This window comes from Geotrypetes seraphini, chromosome 4, assembly GCF_902459505.1.
Source record: "Geotrypetes seraphini chromosome 4, aGeoSer1.1, whole genome shotgun sequence".
Taxonomy (NCBI): Eukaryota; Metazoa; Chordata; class Amphibia; order Gymnophiona; family Dermophiidae; genus Geotrypetes; species Geotrypetes seraphini.
The window spans coordinates 276,235,533-276,256,837 of NC_047087.1; the positions used below are offsets into that span (position 1 = coordinate 276,235,533).

The following is a 21,305-nucleotide window of genomic DNA, read 5'->3' on the forward strand; positions in this document are numbered from 1 at the left end:
TGTTACCTTTCTCAAAAATTTTGGAGTTCCACTCCCTTTCCCCATTGTTTTCTGCAAGTCTATTTTTTTGTTAATATATGTGTGAAATGTTCTTATTATCCCTTTTTATATTTGTAATTCGCTTTGAAACTATATTATTAGCGTTTGCATCAAATTTGCAAAACAGTGTGACAAGGCAGTGGCTGATGCCAGAAGGATGCTGGGCTGTATAAAGAGAGGCGTAGTCAGTAGAAGGAAGAAGGTGTTGATGCCCCTGTACAGGTCATTGGTGAGGCCCCACTTGGAGTATTATGTTCAGTTTTGGAGACCGTATCTGGCGAAAGACGTAAGAAGACTTGAGGCGGTCCAGAGGAGGGCGACGAAAATGATAGGAGGCTTGCGCCAGAAGACGTATGAGGAGAGACTGGAAGCCCTGAATATGTATACCCTAGAGGAAAGGAGAGACAGGGGAGATATGATTCAGACGTTCAAATACTTGAAGGGTATTAACGTAGAACAAAATCTTTTCCAGAGAAAGGAAAATGGTAAAACCAGAGGACATAATTTGAGGTTGAGGGGTGGTAGATTCAGGGGCAATGTTAGGAAATTCTACTTTACGGAGAGGGTAGTGGATGCCTGGAATGCGCTCCCGAGAGAGGTGGTGGAGAGTAAAACTGTGACTGAGTTCAAAGAAGCGTGGGATGAACACAGAAGATTTAGAATCAGAAAATAATATTAAATATTGAACTAAGGCCAGTTACTGGGCAGACTTGCACGGTCTGTGTCTGTGTATGGCCGTTTGGTGGAGGATGGGCAGGGGAGGGCTTCAATGGCTGGGAGGGTGTAGATGGGCTGGAGTAAGTCTTAACAGAGATTTTGGCAGTTGGAACCCAAGCACAGTACCGGGTAAAGCTTTGGATTCTTGCCCAGAAATAGCTAAGAAGAAAAATTAAAAAAATAATATAAATTGAATCAGGTTGGGCAGACTGGATGGACCATTCGGGTCTTTATCTGCCGTCATCTACTATGTTACTATGTTATTTTAATAAACATAAACATACCTTTTTAGCACTTATGCCCTTTTAAAACAGGTCAAACTCTGAATGTCTAAATGATGCCCTGATGTCCACATGCCAAGGTCACCCTAACCCTGGCCAAACCACAACTCTAACACCCCCCCCCCCTTAAGATTTAGATGTACTGGAGGAAAAATGACCTGCAAGATGTATAAAATGTCTGTTTCAAAAATCAGCACGTGGACGTTTTGGCGACTGAAACGTCCAAGTGCCAGTTTCTGCCGTTTCTTGGACATCTTTCTGTTTTGAAAATGAGCCCCATGGACAAATTCATATGTAGGAAAGTCAATTTCAGCCATCACTCATCCACTGTACGTAGCTCAGACTAAGCCAAGTGCATTTTTTCCATGAAATTTAAATCAAGACAGTTTTATCTTAAATGATCTCTTTGTTTATACAGCATTTATTCACATATGATGTTTTCTAGAATATTTCATTTGAGAATTATCTAAGTCAAGTATAGACATGTTTTATTCTAGAATTTAGAATTATTACTTAAGGAAAAATTTTTTTAGAAAACTTGCTATCCTGCATATTATTCCTTGTAAAGAAACTGTTGAGCAATCAGGATATGAATTTTAAAAAATAAAGAGAAGGAAAGAATAAAATCACTAACCACATCTTTCCTGTAAAGCACTTCCAGAATGTTGCTTAGCAATTGGCAGCAGGCCTCCAGTTCTTCCTGCTTTTCCAAGTGATACTTCAGCTGATCAGTCATCATGGGCAGGAGGATCTCCCTGCAGTCTGCATACAAAACACTGGGTCAGATTGTATCGTGGATACTTCTCAAAACATTTTTTATTTATTTTAATGTGTACTTACAATCACAAGTATACAAAACTTGCTACAGAAATGATGTTTAGCATGCAAAGCAGTGGCGTACCTAGCATATGTGACACTCGGGGCCCATCATTTTTTTGCACCCCCCCCCATCTGTACGAAAAATATGATTTTTAGTAACAAGCTACACGTTACACATGAGTACCTAGGAAAACGCAGCATCTTACATATGCAGTGAGTAATACAACAGCAATACACCCATTGTAAAACTAAACAAGCCAGACTAGTACGGATCAATCCTACACCGTCAATCCTAACAGAAAACCATGTCTTTCGAACACACAGAACACAGAAAATACCTTCGCCTAGTATGGAATGTCATAACAAACTAATCCCTCCCCCTTTTACAAAACTGTAGTGTGGATTTTAGCCACGGTGGTAACAGCTCTGATGCTCATGGAATTCTAAGCATCAGAGCTGCTACCACCACGGCTGGCGCTAAAAAACGCTCCACAATTTTGTAAAAGGGGGGATAAAATAGAAATACATAGACAAAGGTTAAATTGAACCAGCAAAAAGCTGGACTCTGCATACAATGCAATACCCCAGAAACAGTGACACATGTCTCCTAAAGCAATACATAAATAGAAAATTTTTGCTCTTTGTCTTCTCTGGTTTCTGCTTTCCTCATCCTCTTGTTATTCTCTTCCTTCCATCCACTGTCTGCCATCTCTCTGCCTCTATATGTCATCTTCTCTCCTTCTATGCCCCTTCCAGAAACTATATGCCTCCCCCTTCCATCTCTCCTTTCATCCCCATTGGTCTGGCATCTCTCTCCTCTCCTTCCCTCTCCCACACCTCTCTTCTGCAATCCCTTTCATCCCTCATTTTCCATTTCAATTTATTTTCTGCATCCATCTAGATTACGTTCTTACTACCCTCTCATCAATTTCCTTTTTTACTGTCTACCTACAGCTCGCCATCTCTTTCCCTCATCCCCTCCAGTATTTCCCTAACTCAATCCTTTTCCCCCATCATGTGCCCTCCTTTTATTTATCCCCTCCTTCCATCATGTGCCTTCTTTCTCTACCCCTTCCATCTAGTACCTTCTCCTCTCTCTGTCTACTTACATTGTCTGCTCCCATCTTTCTCTCCTCCCATTTCCTTCCTGCATTTGCTCCCTTATCTCTCCCATCTGCACTTCCATCCAGCATAGGCTCCCCCTCTACCCGCCACACTACCATCCAATGCCTGCCCTTTCTCTCTCCATCCACCCCTCTTCAATCAGCATCTGCCCCCTTTCTATCCCTCCGATCCAATTCCATCCAGTATCCTTCCCCCTTATGTCTCTCTCCCCTTTCCCTGTACATCAATTCCATCAGCACTACCCTTCCATACCACCCTGCCCCCTTTCTCTCCCTGCACCATTCCAGCAGTCCTGCTCCTTTCTCGCAATGATTGTAGTTGCCGATTCACCCCACTCTGACGTACTAGCTCTGGATCAGAGTCGGCAGCCACGTGCTGGAAGGACCCACAATGACTCCAGGCTTTGCTCCGGAAGAAGTAAGTTACGTCAGAGGCGGGTGACCCGGCAGACGCAGGGAGTTGCGGCGATGACTGCGTCTGCTGGTCCACCCCCTCCGACATAACTTACTTCTTCTGGAGAAAAGCCAGCAGACGAGTCATCGGGGGACCTTCCTGCACCTCAGCACAGCTGCCGACTCTGCTCTAGAGCAGTGTTTTTCAACCTTTTTACACCCGTGGTCCGGCATAAATAAAAGAATTATTTTGTGGATCGGCAAACTACTAAGACTGAAATTTAAAAAACACATTACCGCCCCGTCTCCGCAAGTTCAGTCCCCGCAAACCATCTGATCCCATCCGCACAAGTCTCAGTTATGATTTTATATTGAACATATTTTATTAAGGTATAAAAAGAAACAATATTCTGTACAATTGTCATTTTATAAATATAAATATACAGAGCAAGGACCAACAAAACCCCTGTCTCCCCTCCCCTTCACATATATCCCCTCTACTATCAAGAAAACTGAACAAACCAAATTTTTATAGAATGCAACACAGAAATATCATGCTAACAGAATACTGCAGTCACACATGTCAGGAATAGTGATAGGGGAGTGCAACTAGGGCAACTGGCACCTGGTCCGATAGAGCCCTAAGCCAGCTAGAAGCTAAAGAAGCACTGCCTGGGCTTTGCAGTCCCCAGTTATGTCTCTAGCAGGATATATATTTCAAATCTGATATATTCTAATGATAAAATAGAAATAAAATGATTTTTTTCTACCTTTTGTTATCTCTGGTTTCTGCTTTTATCTTCTTTTCACTCTTTTCCTTCCAGCGTCTGCCCTGTCTCTTCAATCCAGCATCTGCCCGTTCCATCCTCTGTCTGCCCCATCCAAAAACTGTCTGTCTTCCGCTGACATCTCTAGACCCCCCCCCCTTTGGTCTGGCATCTATCATCTTCCTTCTGTTCCCTCTTGGTCTGGCATCTTTCTCCTTTCATCTCTCTTTCCCTCCCCCCTGTGGTTTTTAGCATCTCTCTCTTCTCATTTCCTTCGCTCAGATCTGATATCTCTGTCTCCTTCTCCGTTCTCTGGCATCTCTCTCTCTCTCTCCTCTCTCTTCCCTTCTCTGGTCTTCCTTCTTTATTTTCTGTCTCCGTCTAAATTAAATTCTTTCTTACTATGCAGTCCTCAGTTTCCCTCTTTTCACTATGTCTACCCACAGCATGCCACCCCTTTGCTTCACCCCTCCACTATCTCACTAACTCTTTCTTCTTCCCCCATCCAGCATATGTCCTTTTTCTTTATCCCTCCTTCCATCCAGTATGTGTTCTCTTTCCATTCAGCATTTGCTCTCCCTTCTTCCCACTTCCATCATCTGACCTCTTCTCTCTCCCCACTTCCATCATCTTCCCCTTCTCCCCACTTCCATCATCTGCCCTCTTCTCTCTCCCCTTCTCTCCACTTCCATCATCTGACTCTTCTCTATCTTTCACCCCACTTCCATCATCTGCCCCTTCTCTTTCTTTCCCCCCACTTCCATCATCTGCCCCTTTTCTCTCTTCCCCCCACTTCCATCATATGTCACTTCGCCCTCCCCTTCTCTCCACTTCCATCATCTGCCCCTTCTCCCCACTTCCATCATCTGCCCTCTTCTCTCTCCTCCTTATCCCCAATTCCATCATCTGACCCTTCTCTCTCTTTCCCCCCCACTTCCATCATCTGCCCCTTCTCTCTGTTTCCCGCCCATTTCCATCATCTGCCCCTTTTCTCTCTTTCCCCCCACTTCAATCATCTGTCACTTCACCCTCCCCTTCTCTCCACTTCCATCATCTGCCCCTTCTCCCCACTTCCATCATCTGACCCTTCTCTCTTTCCCCCACTTCCATCATCTGCCCCTTCTCTCTCTTTCCCCCCACTTCCATCATCTGCCCCTTTTCTCTCTTTCCCCCCCACTTCCATCATCTGTCACTTCGCCATCCCCTTATCCCCACTTCCATCATCTGTCCTCTTCTCTCTCCCCTTGCTCCCCACTTCCATCATCTGCCCCCTTCTCTCAATCTCTCCATCCATCACAGGCCCATCTTTCTTCCTTCCTCACCTTTCTGATTTTGGCAACAAGATCGGCAACGCCTCCCCCCCTCTCCCCGCGATGACACTTAAGATTGGCAAAGGACCTCCTTCTACCTCGGCAACTTCAGATCGGCAACGCGGTACTCAGTCAAAAGCGGAAACAGGAAGCTGAGTCAGAGGGAAGCTTTTGACGTAAGCACTAGAGAATGGCACGGGGAAAAAAATATATCCTTGTCACTGCACCGTCCCCTTCACCGCTCTATCACCGCCATTCCCTTCACTGCCCCCGCAGCATCCATACAAGCCTCAGTACTGCAATATTTAGCTTATTCCTTCCTTATAAATCAAAGTTCTGGCTGCTGAACTTAGAAAGAGATGTTCAGCTGGCAGGGCTTTGTTTATAAATTTTTATCAACACAACTAATATACTACTTTATCCTGAAGCAAAAAAAAAAGAAAAAGAAATAGAATTTTTTTCTACCTTTGTTGTCTGGTTTCTGCTTTCCTCATCTTCTAATTCAATTCCTTCAATCCACTGTCTCTCTTCCCTCTGCGTCTTCCATTTGCTCTGTTACTGTGCCTCTCCCTTTCTCCCCCTTCCAAATTGGTCTGGCACCCATATTCTTCCCTCCTCTCACCCATCTCTGTTTTTTTCCCTTCCAGCATCTTCTCCCCACTCTCTGTTCCCCAGCCGGCATGGACGACTCTCCTCCTAGCTGGCATCTCTCCTCCCTGCACCTCCCAGATCCATGTAACGTTGGGGTCATGACAAGACGGGCCTCCACGCATACGCGGATGTTGACGTGATGAAGTCATGCATGTGCATGACGAGATTGCATCAAATTCCGGGTGCCTTACGGCCGGGGCACTGCATTTAGTGTGCCGCCAGCCGAAAAAGTTTGTGGGACAATGATATAAAGAAACAAGCAAAGAAGCAACATTAGTACTTATGGTAACAGCTGTATAAATTTAAATGCAGTTAATAGCGACCTAACTTACAAGTAAACTAGTCAGTGTCAACAGGAAGGACTGCAACTAACAGACTCCAGAGATTTAGAGGCCACAAAAGTAGACAAATGATGTGGTTCATTAAAAAAAAAAAAATGTAGTGAACACCCTGTTATTTAACTAAACATTTACAGGAATAACACAAAAAGAATTAAAACCCTAATTTCAGCACTGCAGGTTTTAAGTAATAAACATTGCCACCTCATTTTCTGCTTGTACTTGAATACATCTGGAAAAAGCTAAATTTTATAATTTATAAAGGTAGAGTCTTTCACTCCGGAAAACCATTTTGAGACATCGGTCCCTATCCAGATCCAATACAGGTTATCAAATGAGTGGCCACCACAGGGTCAGAATTTAATCTCTGAAGAAATTTAATTAAACCCAAAGGGGTAAATTCTGTAAAGGACACTTAAGCCCCGCCTACAGTTAGGCAGGCCTTAGATGTCCAAATAAAGTGGTTAACAAGCAATTTAAGAATCTTAACGAGCAATAATTGGAACTTAAAGTCCAAAGAATGTGGACGTCAGTTCCGAGACGCGTCCAGAATTTCATGGACACCCATCGGAAAAAGCTGCGCCTATGGAACTAGGCGTGGGTGTGGCGTAGGAGAGGCTTCGATGTGGATGTCTGTTGAATGATTTACATACGCCCAAGTGCGTCCACCTAATGCCTACATTGTAGGCGAATGGAAAGAAGGTCTACTTTTGAGCGGGACTTGGGCGGCAGATAGATATGAGTTAGGTGGACGGGACTTAGGCGGGCTTTGTGGGAAAACAGCAATGTTTTGCATGCAATATCTTTGTATTCATGTGCCCTGTTTATGTGGTGCATTATTAAATGTATTTTGAGCTTAATAAGGCAAAAATAAAAACCCTATTAACAGTAGCGTACCAAGGGGGGGCGGTCCGCCCCGGGTGCAGCTTTAGGGGGGGTGAACAGCTGGCCCGGTCCCTATCGTGCTCTCACCCTCCCAGCGAAAGCAGCATCGGCGCCATTACCGAAAAAAGTAATGGCGCCAGGCCTTGGAGCACCGAGGCAGACCGCTTCCCCCCTCCCAGCCGAACCCCCGCTGACCCTCCTATCTCTCCCCCTCCAAGTGAACCTTTCTGACCCTCCCAGCGAAAGCAGGAAACCTCTGTCCAGTAGCGTCGGCTGCTTCTCTGCTTTCTCCTCCATCTGCCGCATCACTGATGACGTAATAATCTGTCACTTCGCCCTCCCCTTCTCTCCACTTCCATCATCTGACCCTTCTCTCTCTTTCCCCCACTTCCATCATCTGCCCCTTCTCTCTCTTTCCCCCCACTTCCATCATCTGCCCCTTTTCTCTCTTTCCCCCCCACTTCCATCATCTGTCCTCTTCTCTCTCCCCTTGCTCCCCACTTCCATCATCTGCCCCCTTCTCTCAATCTCTCCATCCACCACAGGCCCATCTTTCTTCCTTCCTCACCTTTCTGATTTTGGCAACAAGATCGGCAACGCCTCCCCCCCTCTCCCCGCGATGACACTTAAGATTGGCAACGGACCTCCTTCTACCTCGGCAACTTCAGATCGGCAACGCGGTACTCAGTCAAAAGCGGAAACAGGAAGCTGAGTCAGAGGGAAGCTTTTGACGTAAGCACTAGAGAATGGCACGGGGAAAAAAATATATCCTTGTCACTGCACCGTCCCCTTCACCGCTCTATCACCGCCATTCCCTTCACTGCCCCCGCAGCATCCATACAAGCCTCAGTACTGCAATATTTAGCTTATTCCTTCCTTATAAATCAAAGTTCTGGCTGCTGAACTTAGAAAGAGATGTTCAGCTGGCAGGGCTTTGTTTATAAATTTTTATCAACACAACTAATATACTACTTTATCCTGAAGCAAAAAAAAGAAAAAGAAATAGAATTTTTTTCTACCTTTGTTGTCTGGTTTCTGCTTTCCTCATCTTCTAATTCAATTCCTTCAATCCACTGTCTCTCTTCCCTCTGCGTCTTCCATTTGCTCTGTTACTGTGCCTCTCCCTTTCTCCCCCTTCCAAATTGGTCTGGCACCCATATTCTTCCCTCCTCTCACCCATCTCTGTTTTTTTCCCTTCCAGCATCTTCTCCCCACTCTCTGTTCCCCAGCCGGCATGGACGACTCTCCTCCTAGCTGGCATCTCTCCTCCCTGCACCTCCCAGATCCATGTAACGTTGGGGTCATGACAAGACGGGCCTCCACGCATACGCGGATGTTGACGTGATGAAGTCATGCATGTGCATGACGAGATTGCATCAAATTCCGGGTGCCTTACGGCCGGGGCACTGCATTTAGTGTGCCGCCAGCCGAAAAAGTTTGTGGGACAATGATATAAAGAAACAAGCAAAGAAGCAACATTAGTACTTATGGTAGCAGCTGTATAAATTTAAATGCAGTTAATAGCGACCTAACTTACAAGTAAACTAGTCAGTGTCAACAGGAAGGACTGCAACTAACAGACTCCAGAGATTTAGAGGCCACAAAAGTAGACAAATGATGTGGTTCATTAAAAAAAAAAAATGTAGTGAACACCCTGTTATTTAACTAAACATTTACAGGAATAACACAAAAAGAATTAAAACCCTAATTTCAGCACTGCAGGTTTTAAGTAATAAACATTGCCACCTCATTTTCTGCTTGTACTTGAATACATCTGGAAAAAGCTAAATTTTATAATTTATAAAGGTAGAGTCTTTCACTCCGGAAAACCATTTTGAGACATCGGTCCCTATCCAGATCCAATACAGGTTATCAAATGAGTGGCCACCACAGGGTCAGAATTTAATCTCTGAAGAAATTTAATTAAACCCAAAGGGGTAAATTCTGTAAAGGACACTTAAGCCCCGCCTACAGTTAGGCAGGCCTTAGATGTCCAAATAAAGTGGTTAACAAGCAATTTAAGAATCTTAACGAGCGATAATTGGAACTTAAAGTCCAAAGAATGTGGACGTCAGTTCCGAGACGCGTCCACAATTTCATGGACACCCATCGGAAAAAGCTGCGCCTATGGAACTAGGCGTGGGTGTGGCGTAGGAGAGGCTTCGATGTGGATGTCTGTTGAATGATTTACATACGCCCAAGTGCGTCCACCTAATGCCTACATTGTAGGCGAATGGAAAGAAGGTCTACTTTTGAGCGGGACTTGGGCGGCAGATAGATATGAGTTAGGTGGACGGGACTTAGGCGGGCTTTGTGGGAAAACAGCAATGTTTTGCATGCAATATCTTTGTATTCATGTGCCCTGTTTATGTGGTGCATTATTAAATGTATTTTGAGCTTAATAAGGCAAAAATAAAAACCCTATTAACAGTAGCGTACCAAGGGGGGGCGGTCCGCCCCGGGTGCAGCCTTAGGGGGGGTGAACAGCTGGCCCGGTCCCTATCGTGCTCTCACCCTCCCAGCGAAAGCAGCATCGGCGCCATTACCGAAAAAAGTAATGGCGCCAGGCCTTGGAGTACCGAGGCAGACCGCTTCCCCCCTCCCAGCCGAACCCCCGCTGACCCTCCTATCTCTCTCCCCAAGTGAACCTTTCTGACCCTCCCAGCGAAAGCAGGAAACCTCTGTCCAGTAGCGTCGGCTGCTTCTCTGCTTTCTCCTCCCTCTGCCGCATCACTGATGACGTAATCAGTGACGCGGCAGTGGGAGGAGAAAGCCGAGAAGCAGCCGACACTACTGGAAGGAGGTTTGCTGCTTTCGCTGGGAGGGTCAGAAAGATTCACTGGGGGGGAGATAGGAGGGTCAGCGGGGGTTCGGCTGGGAGAGGGGAGAAGCGGTCTGCCTCGGTGCTCCATTACCTTCTTCGGGCAGCAGCAGCTTTTACAATTCGCTGCTGTTGCTGGCTTCAGGCCTTCCTCTCTGCCGGGTCCTGCCTACTTCCTGTTTTCATGAAGACAGGACCCGACAGAGAAGAAGGCCTGAAGCGGGCAACAGCAATGAATTGTGAATGCTGCTGCTGCCCGATGAAGTTCAGGACATCAGGACATGGGGGAAGGAGCAGGGAGAAATCGGCTGCTGGCTTGGGGGTGAGGGTAGGGAAAGAATCGTGGAAGTGGAGAAATTGGCACCATGGCTTTGTAGGGGTTAGGGGGAGAGAGAAAGAAAGGCAAAAATAAAGAGGGAGGCCAGGGGGAGAGAGAAAGAAAGACAGAAATAAAGAGGGGGCCAGGGGGAGAGAAAAAGAAAGGCAGAAATAAAGAGGGGGTCAGGGGGAGAGAGAAAGAAAGGCAGAAAGAAAGAGGGGGACCAGGGGGAGAGAGAAATAAAGAGGGGGGCCAGGTGAGAGAGAAAGAAAGGCAGAAATAAAGAGGGGAGCCAGGGGGAGAGAGAAAGAAAGAGGGGGGGCCAGGAGAAGAAAGAAGAAGGACCAGAGACTCATGAAATCACCAGACAAAAAGGTAGGAAAAATGATTTTATTTTCAACTTAGTGATCAAAATGTGTCCGTTTTGAGAATTTATATCTGCTGTCTATATTTTGCACTATGGCCCCCTTTTACTAAACCGCAATAGCGTTTTTTAGCGCAGGGAGCCTATGAGCGTCGAGAGCAGCGTGGGGCATTCAGCACAGCTCCCTGCGCTAAAAAACGCTATCGCGGTTTAGTAAAAAGGGAGGGGGAATATTTGTCTATTTTTGTATAGTTGTTACTGAAGTGACATTGCATAAAGTCATCTGCCTTGACCTCTTTGAAAACCCGTGGAATATAAATGATAATTAACATTTTCTCTGCGTACAGCATGCTTTGTGTTTTTAAAATTTTATTGTTGGTAGATCATTTTGACTTGGCCACAAAGGTAAGGGGGAGGGAGGGAGGGGAGCTGCTGAAAGACATCTAGTAATCCTTGCAGGCTTGACTGTGCAGGGAATTATTTTTGTAAAATAATGTTTTGTTATGTGACTGGTATTATCTAGACCAGGGGTGTCCAATGTCGGTCCTCGAGGTCCGCAATCCAGTCGGGTTTTGAGGATTTCCCCAATGAATATGCATGAGATCTATTTGCATGCACTGCTTTCAATGCATATTAATTGGGGAAATCCTGAAAACCCGACTGGATTGCGGCCCTCGAGGACCGACATTGGACACCCCTGATCTAGACTTTAATTTCTATGAATGAATAGAATGAAAATGATATAAAATTACTTGCTTGTTTTTATGTGCATGCGCTGAAGGAAAGTGGAGAGAGAGTGGGCTGAGGATGCTGAAGGGAAATGGGGAAGAGAGTGGGGAGAAGACGCTGATTTATAAATTGACAATTGTACAGAATATTGTTTCTTTTTATACTTTAATATAAACAATTCAAGGCTTGTGTGGATGGAATCAGGTGGTTTGCAGGGATGGGGACCGAGTTTACGGGGATTAGACCAATAAAATGGTATTTTTTTAATTTCTCATTATTTGTTTTATTTTTATTTGTTAATTTGTAAAGTGGTGATTGTTATGTATCAGTTTTTTCAAATTTACATCTACTATCTTTATATTTTGCACTGTATTAGAGGACATGTGTTACTGTTTTTGTGGTGTTGCATTGTATCCAGGGTCTGGTTTCTTGGCGGTTCAGTTTAACTTTTGTCTACATATTTCTATTTTTAGTTTGTGATTATTCCATATTGGGCGAGGGTGTATCTCTGTTCTGTGTGTATGAAAAGAACATAATTTTCAGTTGGCATTGACTACAGGATCAATTGACTGTGCGGGATCTGGCTTGTTTAGTTTTACAATGTATGTGTTGGTGTTCTAGTGCTCACTGCAGTGTTTCAGATGCTGCCTTTTCCTAGGTACACTCTTGTTGTGCGATATGTGGATTGTTACTAAAAATCATATTTTTCATATAGATGGGGGGGTGTCAAAAAATGATGGGCCCCGGGTGCCACATACCCTAGGTATGCCACTGCCTATTAACCTATTTAGCGAAATACATTGGAGACATCCAAAGTCCGCCTAAGTCCCGTCCACCTAACTCACGTCTATCGATCACCCAAACCATACTCAAAAGTAGACCTGATTTACAATGCCTATAAGACTTAGTTTTATAATTGCTATGCAGCTTGCTAGCTCACTCTGTGGCACACTGGTTAGACCAAATCAATCCCAAAGACCTGCTCCTAGTCCTTTGTATTCTATCTTTGCACATGCACACATACCATTCAAAAGGAAGAAATTGTATTGTTAGATTTAATATGGTTTACACAGGGTGACTAATCAGTTCATGGGAACTTCCTAAAAAACTTTTATATAAGGAATTTACCTGGGTATATCCTCAGCGTATGAGCGCAGAAAGCGCCCTACAAGGTTTTACCTACAAACATCACCTTCTGTCACCCCGTGAACCTTTTAAATGTAAAAGTGCCTTTTTTTATATATGAAAAAATAAATAATAAAGTGCCATGTGCAAGTTTAGAATCAAAGAAATCATCAGTGTATCAGCCTTCTACCTTGACATTGCTGGTTTGAATCCCACTCACTACCTGTGACAAAAGAGAAATAAAAAAAAAAAAAAAAAGATTGAAAGATTGAAAAATTTTTAAATGAAAAACAACATAAAATTGCCATTCTAATAACATCATAATAATGAAACATGACAACGTTATAGACGTTCCTCTGGATGTCTAACTTCTGCCTAAAATGCCATTCTCTAAAGGACGTCTAACTCACGCTGAGCACGATTCTTTTGTAGAATCGCGCCTAAAGGGACGTCCAAACGATGCCGAACATTAGATGCACTATACAGAATCAGGCCCCCAACTGTCTATTTCCAGAGATGATGCCTGCACAGCATCTTTTCTCCTTCGCCTGAGGGAAATATGCTCTAGAAACTGACGGAACAGACTCACTAGGCACCTTCAATATGGTTGCAAAATTTTTTTTATACATAGCTAAAACTGATACTGCTGGTAATTGTGGAAAATTTATGTCCCTAATTTTTTTTATCCTAATCAAATTTTCTGTGACTCCAGCCTACGATGCATAACAGAACTATCTTTAATAGCATTAGCTTCTGTTCGTTGAACCTCTTGGAGGCTCTTTGTATCTGAGAGGCTTTATTTCAAACCACCTATAGCAGCTTGAACAGTGCTCTGCTGTTGTAGTACAACTATATCCATTTCTGTGGGAAGCTCAGTCGATCTTTTGTTTTCAAGTTTGTTTAATGATCTGGAATGAACTTCCTGACTCCATTAGGCTTTTAGGCCAGCTGCAATTATTTCATAAATTCCTGAAAACTTTGTTGTTCTCGCAATTTTTAAATGGTTTAACTATAGCCTTAACGAAATGATAATATTATAGTTATTTTTCTTATGTACTTTAGTTTTTAATTAGTTCTTCCTTCTCTTATATTTTCGGCTAGTCTTAATTATATGTGAACCGAGTCGAGTTCCACTGGGAGATGACCCGGTATATAACCAAAGATTAGATTAGATTAGATAGTTCCCATAAGGCCAAGAAGGGACTGTTCTAATCTTAAAATGCCTTCCCACTAGGTTTCCAAGGTAAAAGTAATATTGGTGAGACCTAAAAAAGTCAGAGGGTCCTGTGCTCCAGGTGCTGCTACATTCTGAGAGGAAATCCTTATGCCTCTGGCCCCTTCCATACTCTGGGCTCAAGGCAGCTCCCTTGCAATCTGTGAATCCCCTACTGCAGAGATCTCTGCCTGCACAGCTGTTCCCACTGCTCTGGGTCAACCTGGAGGTTCATTCCTGACGTTCTTCAATCTCAAGCTGCAGTTTTTGGCTCCTTTGCAGCATAGAAGGGACAAACCATTTTTTTTTCCTGCTCAAGAAACATCGATGAATCTCCTTCTACCATTGAGTTCCCTGCAAGCCACCCAGAGTTGAAACTGTCCCCTTGGTTTGGTGACCAAAGCAGTTCATCGGGCTGGAAAAGCACAGTTACTTACCGTAACAGGTGTTATCCAGGGACAGCAGGCATATATTCTCACATGTGGGTGACGTCATCTACGGAGCCCCAGCGCGGACAGCTTTTCAAGCAAACTTGATTGAAGTTTCAAGTTTGCTATGCTGCACCACGCATGCGCATGCCTTCTTGCCCACTAGAGGGCGCATCCCCACCTCATGGTCCTCAGTTCAGTTTTTTCCGCGGAGCCAGAAGCCCTGTGGAATTTGTGCTCTCTACTTTTTTGCCTTCTGACACCGCGTCTGAGTCGTTTTTCTCGGTCGCTGTGCTTGCTTTATTTTTTTATTCGTTCGTGTGTTCGATAATCGTCAAAAAAAAAAAAAAGGATTTTTTCATTCGGCTCCGGGGGCTCCCGGTAGCCGCGGCCGCGGGACCTCGTTACGTTCCCGGCCGTTTTTCGATTTCATGTCCCGTCCTTTGACGGGCTTTAAAAAGTGCACCCGGTGCGATCGGCTACTTTCAATTACCGATCCCCACCGGTGGTGCTTACTTTGCCTGGGTCCCGAGCACCCCACCGATTCCTGTCCTCGGTGTTCGACTTTTCAGCCAAGAGCTCTCCGCCGCCGTCGTGCCAGAATGGTGGAGCTCTTTGCTGTGGACCCCGCGGCGCAGGCCTCGACGTCGGCCTCGGCTTCGGCCCCGGCCTTGACCTCAGCCTCGACTCCCTCGACCTCGCCGAGACATCCTGCTTCGTCGAAGCCGGCGTCCTCGACTTCGAAGTCGACGGGGGGTAAGTCCTCGCTTCCTTCCTCAGTTCCAACTTCGAAGAAGCCATCCTCGGGATCCTCGACGGGGGCGGGTGGGTCGTCTTCGGCCAAGCCCCGAGCGTCGAAGTCGGGTGCCCCGCGGGAATACTCGAGACCGAGGTCGCCCTCGAGGGAGCACCCGCCGGCCCCGGATCTACCGGCCATGATGGGGGTTCCGGTTTTTCAGGACTTGAAAACAATGGCGCTAAAGTCTCTGACAAACAACCATTGCACTCCCTTTAATTTCTTACCCATAAGGAAACTTTTAAGGCAATATTTTTTAAAAGAAAAACCTCAGGATTATGAAGCTCAGTGCTACCTGCCGGCCCTCTTGGATCTCCCCGGATTCACTTCTCAAACATTTTTAAAGTTTGGTACTGTTATAATTCCTGGAAATGTCCAGTTTTATTTTTGTAATCTGCCTTGAACTGTAAGGTTTTGGCAGACTATAAAAATCAATAAATGTAATGTAATGTACTCAGTTATATCTAGTACGGATGCTAGATCCACTAAAGCATAATACAATTTCTTTAACCCTTGAATAAATCACAGTTCTCTGAAAAAAAAAAGTATTATGATTATTGTTACATTCTTGATATATTGATATAGTGCCCATATTATATATGGGTACTTATCTACCCGTAGTTGGGCTCACATTCTAAGTTTTGCATTTGGGGCAACAGATGGTTAAGTGCATGACTTGTAGAGGGTCCTAGTGCAACCATGGTTACCGAAATGTTACAAGGGCAATTTTATAATAGGGTGCCTAGGTTAAGTTAGCAGAAAGGTGCTTATATTGGCACTATTTTATAGATATATAAGCACCTGTGTGAGTTTAGAAGAACACCAGATTTATCTGGTGTGATATAACATTAGCTGAGCCGATGTCACCTGCTGGTAATATTTATTGGATGGTGGTGTGGATGAAATGGGGGGAGGGGGTAGAGGGTGAGGGGAATATATGAGGTGATGTCAAGGGTCTGTAGAATAAGAATTGGCAAGTTTATAAGAGGAGGTAAGAAAGTTAATAGACAGAGCTTGTAAGAAAGAAAAAGGATTGGGTGTGTTTCTGAGGTGGTAAGGGTGGAGCAGTCACAGGATTGGTTATATGTTGTGACAGGTTGGAGGGAGTTCTGTGATGAACGGGGAAGATTAGAGTAGTCTCTTCAGGAAAAAAATTATCCCTCCCTCCCATGTGTGCTTGTGGTATGTTTTGTGTCAGTTTGGGGAGGGAGGGGGTTACAGGTTTTATGTGAACTTGGGTGGGTTTAGCTGAGTTTTTGGGGTTGGGGGAGGCAGCTTTGGGGGGGGCACAAAATAGGGTTTTGCCCAGTTGTATCTGGGAGATGAGCAGTTGATAAATTAATAAATGTAACACTCGTAGGCGACACTGCTCCGAGGGGAAGCATGACCTGGTGTCTCTGTGGGTCATGTTGGGGGGGAGGGGAAGCATGGCCTGGCATCACTGTGGGTCATATTTGGGGAGAGGGGAAGCATAGCCTGACATCACTGTGGGCCATGTTTGAGGGAATATTATAAGTTTAAAGACTTGGGGCTAAATACACTAAGCAAACCGAACGTGTACCAATCGGTTTGTGAGCCCTTTACGACCAGATTTCCCTCCTGCACTGTTCACTAACGCCTGTAGCTATCTGATCCCAATCGTCCAATGCAAATTAGTAAAACCCCATGCAAAATAGGCAAGCAATTGATTCACTAACAATTTCTTGGCTATTTGAGTCGGGTTTTACTATTGGCAAACCCGACTGCTGCAGACCTGTTGGGAACTGAATTACCATCAGTTCTGCAGGCTTTTTGACAGGCCTGCCTGTCTTTTTTATTCATTTTTTTCCATGGCACAGATATTTTGATTGTGTTACACACACAAAATATCTGCCCCATAAAAAAATGAAAAGACAGGCAGACCTGTCAAAAAAAGACTGAGGGCCCCCCAACAAACATGAGGGCCCCCCCAGCAACCCACATATAGCAGGAGGAATACCCACTCCCTCCTGCCATCACCCGACGCTGCCCTCCCCACTCGCACGAATATGGCAGGAGGGATGCCAACTCCCTCCTGCTACAAACTAACTCCCCCTCCGCACAGCCTGACACGGCATGGCCCACCCACACCCGAACGGCCCGACCACGTTAAATTTGGGAGCAGGATGGGTGCTCAGTCCCTCCTACTCCTAGGCCAACCACCTTGCGGCCCACCCCTGGTCGGCCCAACTGTAAAATAGTTGGGAGCAGGAGGGGTGCCTGGTCCCTCCTGCTCCTTGGACAATGCTTCACCAACATCTTCGGGAGCAGGAGGGGTGCCCGGAACCTCTTCCTGCTCCTAAGCACCACCAAAATCTTCAGGAGCAGGGAGGAAAGTCCTCCTGCTCCTATTCTTCGGCTGGCAGCCACCCAATAGCGATCTTAGGCCCCGCCCCGGCACATCATCTGATGCACGGGGAGAGGCCTAAAGCCCTGATTGGCTGAGGTGCCTCGGGCTCCTCCCTTTGGAGGGGCCTGGGGCACCTCAGCCAATCAGGGACTTCCTTAGGGAGGAGTCTAAGGAAGTCCCTGATTGGCCAAAACAATCTACATGCGTTCTAACAACGTTGAACAGTCTAGTGTCAACTGCAAATGTAATTATCTCACTTGTCATTCTAATTTCAAGATAATTTATAAATAAGTTAAATATATCCCTGTGGCACTCCACTATTTACCCATCTCCATAAAAAAAGCCATTTAACCCCACCCTCTGTTTTTTATCTGATAACCAACTCCTAATCCACAACTGAACATTGCCTCCTATCCCATGACTCTAATTTTCTCAAGAGCCTTTCACGAGGAACTTTGTCAAAAGCTTTCTGGAAAATCTAGATATACTACATCAACTGGCTCATTTTTATCCACATGTTTATTCACACCTTCAAAGAAGTCAAACAAATTGATGAGGCAAAATCTCCGTCAGCTGAACCCATGCCGATTGTCCCATTAAATCACGTTTGCTTGCATGTTTCACAATTTTATTTTTTTAAAATAATTGTTTCCACTATATTACCTGGTTCTAAAGTCAGGCTTACCAGTCTGTAATTTCTTGGATCTCCCCTGGAACCCTTTTTAAAAATTGTCATAACATTGGCCAGGAAAAGGGATTGGGACTTTGTATACCACCTTTTTGCAGTTTTATAACCATAGTCAAATCAGTTTACATACAAGTACTTCAAGCATTTTCCTTATTTGCCCCAGTGGGCTCACAATCTATCTAATGCACCTGGGGCATTAGATCAAGTTGGGGCATTAGAGGATTAAGTGACTTGCCCATGGTCACAAGGAACAGTGTGGGGTTTGAACCCACAACCTCAGGGTGCCGAGGCTGACGCTCTCATCACTACATTACTCTCTCCACACCTGGTTTACTGTCTTAACCTTTGCAACTGATCCTTTTAGCGTCATTTTAACCATTTTCCTAATTTTATCAGTCACCCTTTTGAAAAATAAATGCCGCTACAGTAGATTTCTTTTGTCACTCCAGATAGATATCAGCTCAAATTTGATAACGTTATGATCACTGTTTCCCAGTGGACTCAACACAGTTACCTTCTGTACTATGCCTTGCATTCCACTAAGGACCAAATCTAAAATAACTCCCCCTCTTGTTAATTCCTGAACCAGTTGCTCCAAGAAGCAGTTGTTTATGACGTCTAAGAATTTTATCTCCCTAGCACTCCCTGATGTAACATTTATCCAGTCAATGTTGGGGTATTTGAAATTATATACGGGGTAAGAGTAGGCACAATATCATAGTAATAAATAAACTCTACTCCCTTCTAGAGAGGAAGAGAACACGGCTGGCACAACCTTCAAAAAGTGGAGAGAAAAAAGAAAAGACCTCAGTGGCTTCAGTACACTGCTACATTCAAGCAAACACTCTAAGATATAGCAGGCACACCTTAATCATAGGTCATAAAAAATTTCCACTAATCATATACTTATGCAAACAGTTTCTCTACAAACTCTGGGAAAATCACTCACTGATATTGCGGGAATAGTCTCTCAACACTTATGAATTGCAGGAAAACAGTACTTGACAGTCTTTCAATACTTGAATCCTTCCATAATAATAATTTGCAGGAACACAGTATTAATATTTGAGTCTTTCAACATTCATAACTTACTGGCAGCAGTACTCAGCTGTCTCCAAGTACTTATGAAGTCCAGAAAAACAATACTTAGCTGACAATCATCTCACATCTGCCGCCTTCATTAGATTTCAACTCTTGTTCTGCATAACTGTCAATTGTCCACATCAGCAATTAGGTTCCAGCTCTGTCCCACATATCAAATACCAATAGGTTAAGAAAAGTTTGGACAATTTATTGGAGGAAAAGTCCATATTCTGTTATTGAGACAGACATAGAGAAAGCCACTGTTTACACTGGATCGGTAGAATGGAATGTTGTTGTTATTTGGATTTTTGCCAGTACTAGTAACCTGGATTGGCCACCATGAAGATGGGCTATTGGGCTACAAGGACCATTGGCTGTTCTTATTGAATGTTTGAGAGGCTAGCTTGAGTGGTTTTCAGCTCTCACTATTGACCTTATTTTTAGAAGAATCATTTGTGGCAACTGATATTTCCTATACAGTTTCAAATGAACGTATTTTCCTAGTAATCTCTAAAGGCATTGCAATAAGAACAGCCTTACTGGGTCAGACCAATGGTCCATCAAGCCCAGTAGCCCGTTTTCACGGTGGCCAATCCAGGTCACCAGTATCTGGCCAAAACCCAAGGAGTAGCCACATTCCATGCTACCGATCCAGGGCAAGCAGTGGCTTCTCCCATGTTTTTCTCAATAACAAACTATGGACTTTTCCTCCAGGAACTTGTCCAAACTTTTCTTAAAATCAACTACGCTATCTGCTCTTACCACAACCTCTGGCAATGCATTCCAGAGCTTAATTATTCTCCGAGTGAAAAAAAATTTCCTCCTATTGGTTTTAAAAGTATTTCCCTGTAACTTCATTAAGTGTCCCCTAGTCTTTGTAATTTCTGACAGAGTGAAAAATCGATCCACTTGTACCTGTTCTACTCCACTCAGGATTTTGTTGACTTCAATCATATCTCCCCTCAGCCGTCCCTCTTTTCCAAGTGAAGAGCCCTAACCGTTTTAGTCTTTCCTCATACGAGAGGAGCTCCATCCCCTTTACCATAACTTGTGTGTGTCCTTCTGCAATATACTTTGTGAATGGATTTTATTTGAGAACCTGTTTTTATAAATTCTATGCATATATAGACTATCACACAATACAAAACACACGTTTAACCTTCACCAAAATCTCTATCACTTTCAACCTCCACTGATTAATGAGTCACCTTAATAAATCTATAGTCTATAGCATTATTCTCCCATTTGAAACACTGAAGATGGCTCTTAAGTATGATACACAGTGATTACAGACAATGATAATTTGGCATCTGTTGATCCTCTGCCACACAGATCTAGTCTAAAGTGATTTATATCACAGTAATGAACATAGAGAATACAGTATTAATCTTTATAAGCAGTCATTGCCAGATTATGAATAATTGTTCAACATTATGCCACAGCAGTAATACACAATCTAGTCACAAACGCAAACACAAACTGAATGATCATTAGGTCAATTAAAACATTCATTTTTATGAACACTTACAGCTTGTTTTACAAAGCCGTGGGGCTTCGGGGCCGTTACCGCACAGCAGCCGCTAGCGTGGTTTTGTAAAATAGGCCCTTAGTGATGGGGATTTTAAGTTTTGTTTTCTTCTATTTAAACAAAATGAGCCATAAAGTTTAAAGTTTATTTAAATTCTTTGATTTACTCGTATACTCCAAATCCAATGCGATTTACATAAGTTAAGCATTAGGTTTAAAAAAAAAACCACAAACATAACAATTAGTACTAATTATAATAACACATTTAGGGAAATTGGGACCGACAACAGTTGGCTTAAATACAATTCTAAAAAAAAGAAAAACAGGAAGGTCTCATACACAAAAGGTTGGGGAACAAAAACCTGCTTGATTTTACTAGATCGTTTTCCTATTGTAACTTAGAATAAATCCATTAAAAAGCGTCCTTAAATAACCAACTCTTTAGGAGACTTTTAAACTTGCTCAGTAGTTTTTCTTCTCTTATATTAAGTGGAAGTGAGTTCCAAATTTGAGGGGCTGA

At 44.0% G+C, this 21,305-nt stretch overlaps 1 protein-coding gene across 2 annotated transcripts in view; it reads right to left on the reverse strand.

Annotated features, from left to right (window-relative positions):
• The window catches only part of DOCK1 (dedicator of cytokinesis 1), a 926,077-nt gene that overhangs the window by 585,802 nt on the left and 318,970 nt on the right, over positions 1–21,305 (reverse strand). For both annotated transcript variants that reach the window (XM_033940914.1, XM_033940915.1), the window contains exon 26: positions 1,672–1,799. In XM_033940914.1, coding sequence (XP_033796805.1) covers positions 1,672–1,799 — 128 coding nt within the window. The remainder of the gene's footprint in view (positions 1–1,671; positions 1,800–21,305) is intronic.